The sequence below is a fragment of the Mus caroli genome, unplaced genomic scaffold (genome assembly GCF_978045245.1).
Source record: "Mus caroli unplaced genomic scaffold, Mus_caroli_1 scaffold_11, whole genome shotgun sequence".
Taxonomy (NCBI): Eukaryota; Metazoa; Chordata; class Mammalia; order Rodentia; family Muridae; genus Mus; species Mus caroli.
This window is the reverse complement of record NW_028227266.1, coordinates 121,886,017-121,899,954: the sequence shown is the minus strand read 5'-3', so window position 1 is coordinate 121,899,954 and position 13,938 is coordinate 121,886,017. Positions and strand designations below refer to the sequence as shown.

At 39.2% G+C, this 13,938-nt stretch overlaps 1 protein-coding gene across 2 annotated transcripts in view; it reads right to left on the bottom strand.

The window, feature by feature from the left end:
- The window catches only part of Kif15 (kinesin family member 15), a 68,182-nt gene that overhangs the window by 16,745 nt on the left and 37,499 nt on the right, over nt 1-13,938 (bottom strand). For both annotated transcript variants that reach the window (XM_085828218.1, XM_021172839.3), the window contains exons 15-24: nt 12,034-12,175; nt 11,294-11,435; nt 9,283-9,480; nt 6,727-6,834; nt 6,137-6,242; nt 4,550-4,715; nt 3,178-3,328; nt 2,853-2,938; nt 1,403-1,472; nt 399-485 (exon numbers count right to left, since the gene is read on the bottom strand). In XM_085828218.1, the coding sequence (XP_085684344.1) occupies nt 399-485; nt 1,403-1,472; nt 2,853-2,938; nt 3,178-3,328; nt 4,550-4,715; nt 6,137-6,242; nt 6,727-6,834; nt 9,283-9,480; nt 11,294-11,435; nt 12,034-12,175 (1,256 nt within the window). The remainder of the gene's footprint in view (nt 1-398; nt 486-1,402; nt 1,473-2,852; nt 2,939-3,177; nt 3,329-4,549; nt 4,716-6,136; nt 6,243-6,726; nt 6,835-9,282; nt 9,481-11,293; nt 11,436-12,033; nt 12,176-13,938) is intronic.

Below are 13,938 nucleotides of genomic sequence, written 5' to 3'. Positions count from 1 at the left end.
AATTTATGCCCTTTTCTCGTACTCATATACATAAAATAAATCTTTAAAAAAAAAAAAAAGAGTAGTTTGTGGTTGAGGTTAAGAAACAAATTATCTAATTGAATTTCCCATTCTCCAGCACCCTTAAAGGACCTAAATGCAAATGGACCAGACAGTTTGTAAGTCATCCTGCAGGACAGAGATGGTACAGAAGACAGGAATGCCTAAGTGGCATTATAAAGACGATGTAAAGCAGGTACAATGACATATACCTGTGTCTCAGAAGATTGGGTAAAAGGATTGCGATTTCAAAGCCAGCTCAGGCTATATAGAGAAATCATAGATCTAATATTAAATAGATACCACAACAAAAATAAAGAAACAAAATACAAAAGAATAACACTGAAAACTCTACCTACCTTGTCAGATTCTCTAGACTTTTCCAGAGAGCTGATAACATTTTCAGTAGCAAGCAAGCTTTCTTCTAGTTTCTGTATTTTTGCCATCTATGGTGAAAAATAGTCACATTAAAAACAACAAAAACCAAGCTGATAACTGCACAGCACATTAGTCTACACTAACAGTACCTAAAGGACAGTGGGTTTTGAGGTCTCAATCCACTGAGCACCAGTACATATCATTACAGCCAACTGGGAAATAGAAAATAGTAACAAATAATAGAACCAGAACCAGAACACACACACACACACACACACACACACACAGAGAGAGAGAGAGAGAGAGAGAGAGAGAGAGAGAGAGAGAGAGAGAGAGAGAGAAAGAGAAAATTCAAGCCAGGGAATGGGAGTGGTGGCACCCAACTTTAATCCCAGCACTTAGGAGGCAGAACAGTTGGGTCTATGAGTTCGAGGCCAGACTGGCCTACAGAGTAAGTTCCAGGATACCCAAAGCTACATAGAGAAACCAAGTTTTAAACAAAACAAAACAAAAACAAACAAAACTAAAAGAACAAAAACAAAACAGAACTAGTCAGATGTTATCCTAGCATTTGGAAGGCAGGGCCTAGAGGCTCTTAAGTTCAGAGAAAGCTTGGGCTACCATGTAAATTCCAGGGCAGCTATAGTGTGACCCTGCCTAAAAATATCAAGGGTGGCCAGATCTAGAGGCACATGCCTGTAATCCCAGCACCCTGAGAGCTGGAGACCAGTCTGGTCTGCATAGCAAGTTCCAGGCCAGCCAGGATTACACAGAGATCCTGTCTCAATAATAAACTAACAAACTAACAGGACCCAGGATGTACTTCAGTGGAAGGGACCCTAGTTTGAACCCCAGTAGCAGCAGCAACAACAAGAAGCCTTTTATTAGTGATTTCTAACACTGTAAAGCTGTGTCACTTTCTTTTCAGGACTTCAGGAATAAAAGTTACAAATTTCAAATTCTATATTCAGGATAGGAAGCTGACCTGCTTTTCACACTTGGCCATCTCTTTCTGTTTTTCCTGGCGTACAGTTTCAAGAACCTTTAAGATTTCTCTGGAAAAAAAGAATTAATGAAATGATAAAATGAACATGCAGACTCAAATTAAATGTCATTCAGTGAAGTCTATCAGGCAAATCCTGGGTTAGCACATTCCCACGGAGATCTAAAAGTTGAATATGTTTGTTCACAACTATTTACTGAGGAATTATTTTTATACCACAACTCTTTCATTTTTCTCTAGGGTTTGGCATTTGATAACCTAGCACACATTATTTATTGCATCTGTCTGAAATGGAAGGTAAAGCCCATGACTACAGACAGGGATGTCTCATTCATTGCCTCACTCTGTATTCCTACACCCACAGCACAGACTCATAGCACTGGCCCCAGCTCACAGGACATGACTAAATGTTAATTCTCTATATCTCAAGAAGTGGCAGGCTCTCCCTTCAACACAGTGAACCAGGGCCAAGAACAATCACAAAAAAAAAAATGCTGTAAATAGTGACTAAAACCCAATTATTCTTCCTAGTGTGGTCAGGAGACTACTGTCAGAGACTCACTGAGAGAGACAGGAATAAGACAATGAGAGTCTGGGGAAAAAGGAATAGAAAAAGATTGATAGAAGACAGAAATAAAGTCACCCCCTATACTCCAATAATAAAAGGATAGTTAGGAGCCTGGTGAGGTGGTATACACTAATCCTAGCACTCAGGAAGCAGGGGCAGGCAGGTGTATCTCTATTAGTTCTAGGTCACCCAGGATCACATAATAAGATACTGTCTCTAAACAAAACAAAACAAAGCCAAACTATACCAAAACCAAACCAACCAACCAACCAAACACTCCTCCAAACCAACAAAAACAAAGAATAATTAGTTATATTCTTAAATGAAGTTTCCTTCTTCACAGCTACTTTTACAAAATTTGCTGTTCACTTTGGAATGCTTTAAAGGAAAGTAATTCCTGTTTTTAAAAAAATGTGTGGTGCTGGGATTTAAGCCAGGGCCTCAAGTCTAATAAGAAAGTGTATTATCAGCAGGGCGTGGTGGTGCACGCCTTTAATCCCAGCAGGCGGATTTCCGAGTTCGAGGCCAGCCTGGTCTACAAAGTGAGTTCCAGGACAGCGAGGGCTATACAGAGAAACCCTGTTTCGAAAAACTAAAAAAAAAAAAAAAAGAAAGAAAGTGTTATATCACTGAGTTAACCCCTAAATGAAAAGAACTCTCCAAATTGAAAATAACTAAGGCGTTACTGAAAGCACAAGTTAAAAGCTGTGCACAGTGGAGCATGCCTATGCTCCTAGCACATGGGACCCAAACAGGAGGAAGGCGGGGTTAAGGCTAGCCTGTGCAAGACCCTAAAGTTCCCAAAGCAAGATAAAGAATGTAGTATTGAACAATATTCTAATAGGAAAAATTAGCAGCACTCACTTAGAGCTGTTTTCTTTATCTTCTTCAAATTGTAATGACAATTTGTTGTTGCGTTCTTTTTCTGCTTCAAAAAGCTCCACCAAATTCTAAAAGACAACCATATATTAGGTATGATGTGACAGTTGTGAGTATCAGGCAGTTAAAACATACCAAGAACTGTGGTTGCTCCAGGAAATCAGAGACCAGAACAGGAAGAACAGATTTCGGATACGTTCACCAGCCATAACATCACCATGGTTGGTACAGGAAATCAGAGAACGGGTCAGGAAGCAAAGACCCAGGACACATCACTCACTCACCAGCTACAACATTGTTAATCACTTACATGCAGATCAGACTTTAAAGTTTCATTTTCTTGTTTGCAGTTTTGGAGGTTTTTTGAAAGTTGGTCGATTTCAAATTTCACTACTTCTTGTAAGTTATCGTAGGAATCCTGTAGACAGGCTTGGCTCTCAAGAAGTTTTTCATTTTCTAATCTTTACCAGGAAGAAATTTTGAAATGGAAAGTATAAACTTTTTTGAGTCAGATTTTCTTAAGTTCAAGTTTTTCTATCACAAAGCATTTACATTTTTCAGAGAGCTGTCATGGCCTTGTGTGGGCTGCCCTTGGTGCCCATGTGGGAACCACTAAACCAGAAGAAACAGATAAAAAGGAAATACTAGCCTCAAGTATTTCTTCCATATCCTTGCTCATGTAGTTAACTGATTGGCAATTTAACAGCTAATCGACAATTGGTGATGTAGCTCATTTGAGTGTTTCTAGCTAGGCACTAGAAACTTAATTTCCGAGCATTGTTAACAGTTCAAATCCAGCTGTTAAGAACTCTGCTAACAACAAAGTCTAGCTCTAACAGATATTTTTAGGACAGGAAACATCAGAGAATTTAATCTCAGCAAGACGACTAGTTGCCAGTTCAGTTACGCTTTGTGCTCCTCTCCCCAGAACAGTGCATCACGTGGAGTACCCAGCGGTCACCCAGAGAATCAGCCAACAACCTCATCTCTGAACTGTAGCTTATACAGCCCACTGAGGCAGACCCATACACTGTGCAAACTCAAGGAGGGCAGAAGCAGCAAACCACAAAGGGCAACAAAGCAGCGGCTAAGAGGTGAGATGGGGATGTGTGTATGTCTTCAAGGTGGAGAGTACAGGCAAAAGGCAAGAAGAAGCAAATGGCAGGCAGTGTGAGCTCTACCACGAAGAAGCATCAACAGACACTGAGGGTCAGAGGGTAAGCAGCCCAGTTAGTAGCTTACATAACACTATAGACACTAAGACGTTGTTAATAAAAAATGATAATTACATTTTGACCAATATATTTTAAAGGCTAGGATAATCATTGCTTTTTAAGATAGCATTTAAACACATAGCTCAGTAGATAATGCAGTGTGATTTGATCAGGTGTGGTGGCACATGTCTTAGATACCAGCACTAGGGAACCAGAATAGGTTTTAGGCCAGGCAAAGCTACATAGGGAGACAGTGTCTCAGAAAAAAAACAAAACAAAACAAAAAAACCAAGGAAAAAAAAAGCAAATCAATACACTTAAACACACACACACACTGTTATAGTGAAGCCAACACTAATTGGGAAAACAGTGTACTTGATGGCTTATGCAATGTGAGTTGGGATTATAATACTTCAAAGAGTACTACGAATAATGAAGCAAGCATCTTTAACCATCAGAGAACTCTACCTGGCATTGTCCAGTTGAAGCTGAACCTGCACATGTCTTTCAGAAAGCTGGCTTAGTTCTTTCTCGTGATTCTCTTTGAATGTGCTATACTCCAGTTTCACCAAAGAAAGTTCTTTGTCAGCAGAATTAAGAACAATTCGCAGGTCATGTACCTCACACTTCAAAACTAGAAAATAAAGGAAATCAAGGTCTCAACAGGTCCCTTTACATGTTCTTTGTATAAAGGAGGCAAATCAATGAGACTGCATTATTTATAAAGCAAGCAAATAATAACCATGTTACCACTGTAAGGACAAACACCAACAACTAAGCACTAAACACTAAATTTTCGTTTTTTCTCCTCTCCTTAGGTCCTGGTTGCACCTACATTTCTTTTGCCCCAGCCTGGCCTTATTCTTACCATGTAGCAAGGATAACCTCCCCACCTCACCTTCCTGCTTCCACTTCCTGAGTTCTGGGATTATAGGCATATGCTACCATACTCAGCTGTCCCAACATTTCTGCAGAAACAGGAAGAGTTAACATCTGTTCCTAGTTTTTAGGGCACTTGATGTTTTAATATATTCTTTCCAGTTGAATATGCAACAAAACTATTAGTATAAGAAAAATGTGAGAGATTAACATATTTGAAGGGGTGTGCTCTTAGCTGTTGAAATGCTTTAGTAATATACCAGAACTTTTCAACAATGGGTTAAACACGTGTAGCCTCAAAAGATTTAACTCCAACTAAAAAGTAGATTAAGTGACTTATAGTTTTACTGCAATTTACTGAAAATATTCTGGAGATAGAATCTCATGCATCCCAGGAAGACCTCCAAGTTGATGTGTAGCCAAGAAGACCTTGAGCTGCTGAACCTCCTGACTTAACCTACTCACTGTTGGATTACCTGGCTTATCTGAAAATGCTTTGATGAAGACAAGTATATACAAAAATAAAAGTAGGAAAGATACCCCATACCTAGAAGAGTATATAAATAATTTATGCTTTACTTTGTCACTATTAATGTAACTCAGCTTTCAAATTAAAGACACTTCATTTTTAAAGGACTTTAAACTTTGTGTGTGTGTTTGTATGTATTTATTTAGGTATGCTTGTTCACATATGTCCGTGTGCAGGTCAGAGCAGACACTTGAATAGAACTAACTGCTCAGGTGCATTCCACTGTTGTTTGAGACCAGGCCTTTCACTGGCCCAGTGGCTTAGTAAGTAGGCTGGATTAGTCTAGTGAACTGGGACCTGTTAGTTGTCTTCCATCTTGATATCACTGGGATAACAGATGTGTGTCACACCATGCCTGGCTTTTTATGCGGGCTCTAGGTTCTGAGTTCAGGTCCTCAAACTTGTAAGGCAACATAACCATCTTCCCAGCTTTTAAATAAACTTTAAGTAAACACTTATAACATTGATTTGTGACCAATCTTGAGGAAAATTATTTCTTCGAGAGTTTATTTATTATACATTTACCATGAAAATTTAAGATCAATTATCTAACAACAAACAAGCAAGCCCTTAACATACAAACAAACAAAACTCAATAATTTAAATATTAAAAACGATACTGAGTGTCCCCAGTTGTCCAAACTTACACTCATTCTTGGTCTGAGCATCCTGGAGCTGCTTTTCCAGGTCACTCAGCTGTGTAACATGGTCTTGCTGTTGTTTGGCCCAATCGCTTCTTTCTGATGAGAAAAGCTTTGGGAAAAGTAAATACATTGGAAAAGTATGCTAAGACACAATGCAGATCATTAATTTGTTTTTGTATTTAATGTCTAGTTTTAAGGTAAATAACAAGACGAAACTTGGTTGTTTATGAACTATAATGAAGATGACAATCCAACATCAGTATGAGAGTATGCACAGACCATTTTGATTTCTTCTAAACAGTCCACTTGCACACCTCACTAAGTGGTCCAGAACTTAGACAATGGATATCTGTGTCACTATCAGAGAAGTACAAAAAGTTGACTAGGGCTTAGTAAGGGAATTTTCATCTGGCAATGTTTGGGGTGGGGGGGGCCTCAAAAGAGGTCAGAGGGCACATAGATTTATTAAGGAAAAATGAAAAGAACTTCAAGAGTGGAAGGGCTTTTAAGGGAGAATACCCTCATCTCATCGTCTCACAGTGCCTTCACGTTGAGGGTTTCAACTCCTTCTGAGGCTGTGCTCTGCCCCTTACCTCCTGCATTTGTGTAGAATGGTGTTCTAGCTTGTCAACATTCTGTTGAAGTTTCAGGTTTTTACGTTCTTCTTCATCCAGCTTCACTTGAAGAACACTCAGTTGTTCCTGCATTAAACACATTGTAGTCATCAAAAAGCCTTTACATTTAAAAAAATGTTTAGTTTTATTTTATGTATGGGTATTTTGCTTGAATATATTTCTATGTACCAACTGCATGCCTGGTGCCCACAGGAGCCAGAAGAGGGTGTCAGATCACCTGCAACTGGAGATACAGAAAGTTGGAAGCCTATTCTAGGGAGGAATGAAGTATCTACACGTTGGTCTTCCATATTTTCTTATGTTTTGGAAATTGTATCTTGGGTATTCTAGGTTTCTGGGCTAATATCCACTTATCAGTGAGTACATATCAAGTGACTTCTTTTGTGACTGGGTTACCTTACTCAGAATGATATCCTCCAGATACATCCATTTGCCCAAGAATTTCATAAATTCATTGTTTTTAATAGCTGAGTATTGTGTAAATGTATTACAAGAAGGAAGAACAACACGTGTGGATAGTCGGCCATCATTGGGAAGAGAGGCCCCTTGATCTAGCAAACTTTATATGCCCCAGTACAGGGGAATGCCAGGGCCAAGAAGCAGGAGTGAGTGGGTAGGGGAGCAGGGCAGAGGGAGGGTATAGGGAACTTTCGGGATAGCTTTTGAAATGTAAATGAAGAAAATATCTAATAAAAATGTGGAGAAAAATAAATCTTAAAAAAAGAAATATTCAAGCCAGGTGTGGTGGCGCACGCCTTTAGTCCCAGCACTCGGGAGGCAGAGGCAGGCGGATTTCTGAGTTCGAGGCCAGCCTGGTCTACAAAGTGAGTTCCAGGACAGCCAAGGCTACACAGAGAAACCCTGTCTCGGGGAAAAAAAAAAAAAAAAGAAATATTCATAAGCATTGTTTTAAAAAAGAAAAAAAAATTAATAAAGTTGGAAGCCACCACGTGGATGCTGGGAATTGAGCCTAGGTCCCCTAGAAAGGCAGCTGAACTGCTAAGAGAACTTCCCTGCCCTATTTCTTTTTGGTTAAAGAGACAAGAAACTAGAACAAACAAACTCAAACCCTTATAGAAGAAAACATAGCGAAGGACTGCTGGGTCAGAAATCTTCAGAAGGTTACACTGATTTCCTACGTTTCAAAATTACACCATATCTGATTGAAATGGATACATTTAAGCACAAAGCAAGAAGTGATTAAAATTCAACCTTGAATTAAATTAGAGTCTAAGCCGCTCATGGTGGTACATGCATTTAATAACAGCACTAGGGAGGCAGAGGCAGGCAGATCTCTGAGTTCTAACCTAGCTTGGTCTATACAGGGAAACCCTATCTTGAAAATATATATAGAGAGATAAAAATTAAAATAAAGATGGACATAGGAGATGGAGAGATGGCTTAGTGGATAAGAATATACATTATGTGTGTGTGTGAATTTTTATTTTGCATATATATGAAATTACAGAGCCCTATAGAAAAAATTTTTTAATGTTAGATTTAAACATTGAGCCCTCTAGAAACCTTTAAGAAACTTCCTCAGTGCTGCATGAGGTTATTTCATCACAATGGCCTCTCCGGCCTGGAATAAGAACATAATTGATATTTGGACTATCCATTCCAAGTTTCACTGTACAAAGTGGTAAAACTTAATTAACAAACTAGTAGGACCCCAATATAATCAAATCACAAATTACTTCAAATACATTAAAACCTCCCTAAAATTTGATCTATATAACAAAATCCTATCGATGTTATCACTTTCATTAGCCAGTACAATGCTCTGCCATTTACAACAGTTGTAAACGGTGAAGATAGTAGAAAACAGGCCACTTCACACACAGAGTGCAATGACATAGAAAATGGAGGATGATTTACTCAAGAATAAAAACTGAACTAAAGATACAGACAAGCCGGGCAGTGACAGTTCAGAACAACATTTGAAACCCCATGTAGTCTATAATCCTAGAGCTTGGGGAGGCAGGGGTAGAAAGGTTACAAATGTAAGGCCAAATCAGGTTGCACAGTGAGAATGTCAAGAAGTCTTTTTAAGGCTACACTATTTTTTTTTTTGTTGTTGTTTTTTAGATAGTAGAAACATCAGTGGTATAAAAAATTTGGGTGTCCCCCATATCATAATAATTAACCTAAATAAAAGGAAAATGCATTCATGTTCTACAAAAACTTTGATACTAAAAACTAGTTTCTTCAGGGCGTGGTGGCGCATGCCTTTAATCCCAGCACTCGGGAGGCAGAGGCAGGCGGATTTCTGAGTTTGAGGCTAGCCTGGTCTACAAAGTGAGTTCCAGGACAACCAGGGCTACACAGAGAAACCCTGTCTCGAAAAAAAAAAAAAAAAGAAACCCTGTCTCAAAAAAACAAAACAAAACAAAAAACCAGACAAGTCCAAAACCTTTATATACGCAAACTTAAAATTTACAGAGTTACACTAGTACCCAAATTTTATCCAAATGAACATTAAATTATTTCTTTTTCCTAAAATGTAAGCATTACCTGCACAGTCCGAAGCTCCTCTGAAACGGCCTCCAGAGCTTGCTCACTCATCTCAGGTGGCACTGGTTCGTTTAATATATCATTATCTAGCCTGCTAGAGCTCTCTGTGCACAGAAAGCCAAAGCTCCCCACCTCAGGGCTTGACTTTGGTACTAGTCTAGAACAAAGTTGATAAGCCTTGGTTGGAGTGGTAATTATCTGCAGAACAATCATTGTGGAAAGAAACATTAGTACAAAGGGGAAAATAACTAGACTTTATCAATAGGAATAAAAATTAAAATTTTATTCATGAATTTATCAAGAGGATGTATTCTTTTTGTTTTGTTTGGTTTTTTCCAGACAGGGCTTCTCTGTATAGCCCTGGCTGTCCTGGAGCTCACTTTGTAGACCAGGCTGGCCTTGAACCTAAAAATCCGCCCACCTCTGCCTCCCACGTGCTAGGATTAAAGGTGTGCACCACCACCACCCGGCTGAGGATGTATTCTTTAAGCATAGGACCAAATAAGCAAAACAGTTCAATATAGTTGCATGCTAAGTTGAAATACGGTTTTAAAAATGGAACTTGAAGCTGGGTGGGTGGTGGGACCTTAACAAGATCCCATTTCTCACTCATCACATTAGCAAACATTCAAGAGTCCAGGGTGGGGGCTGAAGAGATAGCTCAGCAGATAAGAGTACATGTTCTTCCAGAGGACAGGGTTTGACTCCAGCTCCCACATGGTGACAACCATCGATAACTCCAGTCCCAGTGATTATAAGACCCACTTTTGTACTTCATGGGCACTGCATGCATATGGAGCATACATGCACACAAAATACTTACATATATAAAATGAATAAATTAAATTTAAACAAAAAGAAACTTCTAAGGAATTCAGTGTGCCCATTAGTAGAGAGTGCTAGAAGACTGCTCCCCAACTTGCTCAAAGGCTGACACTCTAACATGAGCACCTGGGCAAGTGTGTCTCCAACAGAACCGCTCATAGGCAGTGGGAACCTGGAAAACATTAAAGGTCACCGAGTCATCCAAAACATAAAAGCCAGGTTGAGGATGTAGCTCAGTGCATTCTAAGCTTGTATGAGGTCCTGAGCACAGTCACGGCATTGGATCCTACCCAAAGGATGTATGTAGGGTGCCAAGATTTACAGTAAGAGACACTTCAGATACCAGTTAATATACAAAGACCTAGGACCAACCTTTGTCTTTCTTTGTGTGTGTGTGGTGGTTTTTGTTTTTGTTTTTGTTTTGTTTTGTTTTGAGAGCTGAGGACTGAACCCAGGGCCTTGCGCTTGCTTGCTAGGCAAGCTCTCTACCACTGAGCTAAATCCCCAACCCTGTGGTTTTTGTTTTTGTTTTGTGTCAGGGTTTCTCTGTGTAGCCCTGGCTGTCCTCAAACTCAAGTAGGTCTGACTAAAGGACTGTACCACCATCCTTGGCTTAAGACCTATCTTTGAGCCAGGCAGTGGTGGCGCACGCCTTTAATCCCAGCACTCGGGAGGCAGAGGCAGGCGGATTTCTGAGTTCGAGGCAAGCCTGGTCTACAAAGTGAGTTACAGGACAGCCAGGGCTATATAGAAACAAAACAAAACAACACAACACAACAACAATAAAAGACCTATCTTTGAATGTTACAAAAAGCATACTGCAAAGCTAGACATAGTGGCACACACCTTGTACTCATAGGGGTGGAAACAAGAGAATCAAGAGTTCAAGGCCAGCCTAGGCTACAGAGTGAGTTTGAGGAAAGCTTTGGCTTTGAGACCCTGTCTCAAAGAAAAGAAGGAAAAAGAAAAAAAAAAAGAGAATTAACAGAAAAGAGTTCAGATGTTAGGAAGCACTGTCTAAAGTTAATGCTGAAACAGAATTTGATCCCAAATGTTTTATTACTCCTCCTTGACGTTGCCACTGGAATCTTTCAGAATACTAGGGTGTTCTGCCATCTGTGTTTGGAAATAACTTTTATTAATAAAAGAGACTGTTCCAATTTAAATAGACACTCCAGATACCTACCTTGAGTGTTTCAGCATGTAGTTTATTCAGCTGGGAAACTTCCTGGCGTTTGCAGACTTTTGTTGCCTCCAAAAGGTTTTCAAGATTGAGGTTTGCTTTTTGCAAAGACTGAAGCTCTGATTCTAGCTCTAGCTGCTTTTTCCTGATAGACATTGTTAAAACTTAGTACCTTCAGGTAGTGAGGAATGTTAAGCATTTGTAAGTACATTACAGTTTATGCTCGCATGTGATTTGGCTTTTGAGTCAGAAATACTTCCCAAATCATTACAGTCATTTTCCAGGCATTTAAATCAGGGCTCACAGATTGATGGTTATTAAAGGTATTCAATTAGTAAATTGTAGAGCTCAAATTCAAGTCAGTATGCTGTCGTTAGGATTAACCTTGGTTATACTATCAATATAGTTTATCCTTTTATACAAGGAGCATCAAATAGGAGTATTAAAAAGTCTTTAATTTTTAAAAAGAAATCTTGATTTAGTCTGTAACTGTGATTTTAATTGGTAATGAGATGAACTTACTCAGCAAATTCAATTGACACTCAGCAAATGAGCACTGGATAAAACATCTGCATGGTCTACTGCAGATATATATAGTGAAGAGATACAAGAAAAAAAGTGTTTCCATAGAACAAAACAAATTAGTTGCTAGAAAGGTTCATATTTAAAGTAACATGCCAAGTTATCTATCATTAACATTAAAATATTAGGAAAACAGGTGAGCATGTGTATTTATACTTTACCGAGTTAATTCTTTGAATTCTTCATATTCTTGCTTTGAATTATTCAGTTCTGTCTGAATTTGCAGGAGTTGTGCTTTTAACTTCTCTGTGTTTGTGAAGAAACTTGATTCTTTTAGTGCTTTGGGAGAAAATCCTTGCAGACCTGTTAAGAAGGAAACATGCTGTCCTTTGAAAGACAGAAATGACAAGACTCTTTTCCAAGCTCTCCTCCAGGTACAATCTGAGACACAAGGATAAGAAAGAAATGGACAGGAGGGCAAGTGTGAGAAATGTGAGGATACAGATTCACAGGACACTCCGGGTGACAGTGTACACAGAGGTCAGTGAGAGTTGTGTTCAAGGAGCAAAGACCACAGGAGGGAGAAGTGTAGTTAGGGGAACACTGTTCCCTAGGATGAAAAGCTAACGGAGACTAATGAGCACCATGCTTGGTGCTAGATGGAGAACACTGGCACAGCTGAACTTGTGAAAATTGATGCTAGTAGCCACTGTTAACAAAATTTTGAAGAAAAAACTGATTAACAAGGATAATTTTAACTTTGCATATAAAATCTTGAGTTTCTCCACAGCCAAATATTGTGAATCTTTTTTTTTAAAACTAATTCACAATTGAATAATATAAGGCTTAGAAAATGTAAAAGGCAAGACAAAACAAAAGCAAACAACATCAAACCAAAGTAGCACTCGGAGGCAGAGGCAGGCAGATCCTTGAGTTCAAAGCCAGACTGGTCTACAGAGTGACTTCCAGGACAGCCAGGGCTATACAGAGAAACCCTGCCTTGAAAAGAAATCAAGAAACAAAGATGTATGGGAGGATGGATAGATGGAACACACAGACAGAGTGACTGAGAAGGGACTGGGGAAGAGTTCAGTGGCAGAGTGGCTGCTTAGCATCTAAAACCCAACCTTGAATTTGATCCCCAGTACCACAAAAGGAAATAAAATAAAAAAAGCAAAGAGGCAAACAATTCAGAATAAACATTAGAATTTTCTTAACTTAAAAAGAAACAAAGAGCTAAACAGCGGTAGTGCAGCCTTGAGGCAGGCAGATCTGTGTGAGTTCCAGGACAGCCACAGTGACACAGAGGCCCTGTCTTGTATGAGTGAGATAAAGGAAGGAGCAGTAAATGCTGCCTCAGAATGGAGCAAACAGAATGTTACCAAATCTCAGAGAACTCGCAGCAGTAAGTGCTACACCATCCCCCCAGAGTTTTAGACTTAGTACCAACCAAGGCACTTTTCATATAATAATTATGAAGATAATGTATCACTAGAGAGCTGGTACAGTATAATCCAATACCAGAACCAAACTCTAGCGAAACCTGAATTTGACCCGTGGACATCTCTCACATTGGACTGACATTAGCCAAACTGATAAATACTTCAACTATTTATTTATGTTTGAATAGTAAAAAACTTGAAATGTCCTATATTGTAAACATGAAAATTCCCATTATGATTTGGGTTTAAAATGTCCCTGCATGCTTATGTGCAGTGGAACTGTCCTCATGGGTGATTCTGACCTGTGCTTAACCCTGATGGATTTAGAGGCTCCTGGGCTGTCGGGAAGATGAAGAAGCAAGTCGGAGGAGTGTGCTCTGAAGGAGTGTCCTACCCCCTGTTGTCCCCACTGTCTCAGCTGTGAGCTGAGAAGCTCTGGTGTTACCTGGTATAAAGTTCTGCTAACCACAGACATGAACGTAATGGAGCTGGCCAAGTATAGACCAAATCCTCTGAAACCTTAAACCAAACAAATCACCCTGCAAGATGATTTCTTTTTTCAGATAGTCTGTCACAGCAACGGAAAACTAACACGCAGGATAAAAATTGATATCTATCACTTTCAGCTTTTTGACTAAGATCATCTATAAAAATATCTGAATAAATCTTTTTTTTTTTTTTTTT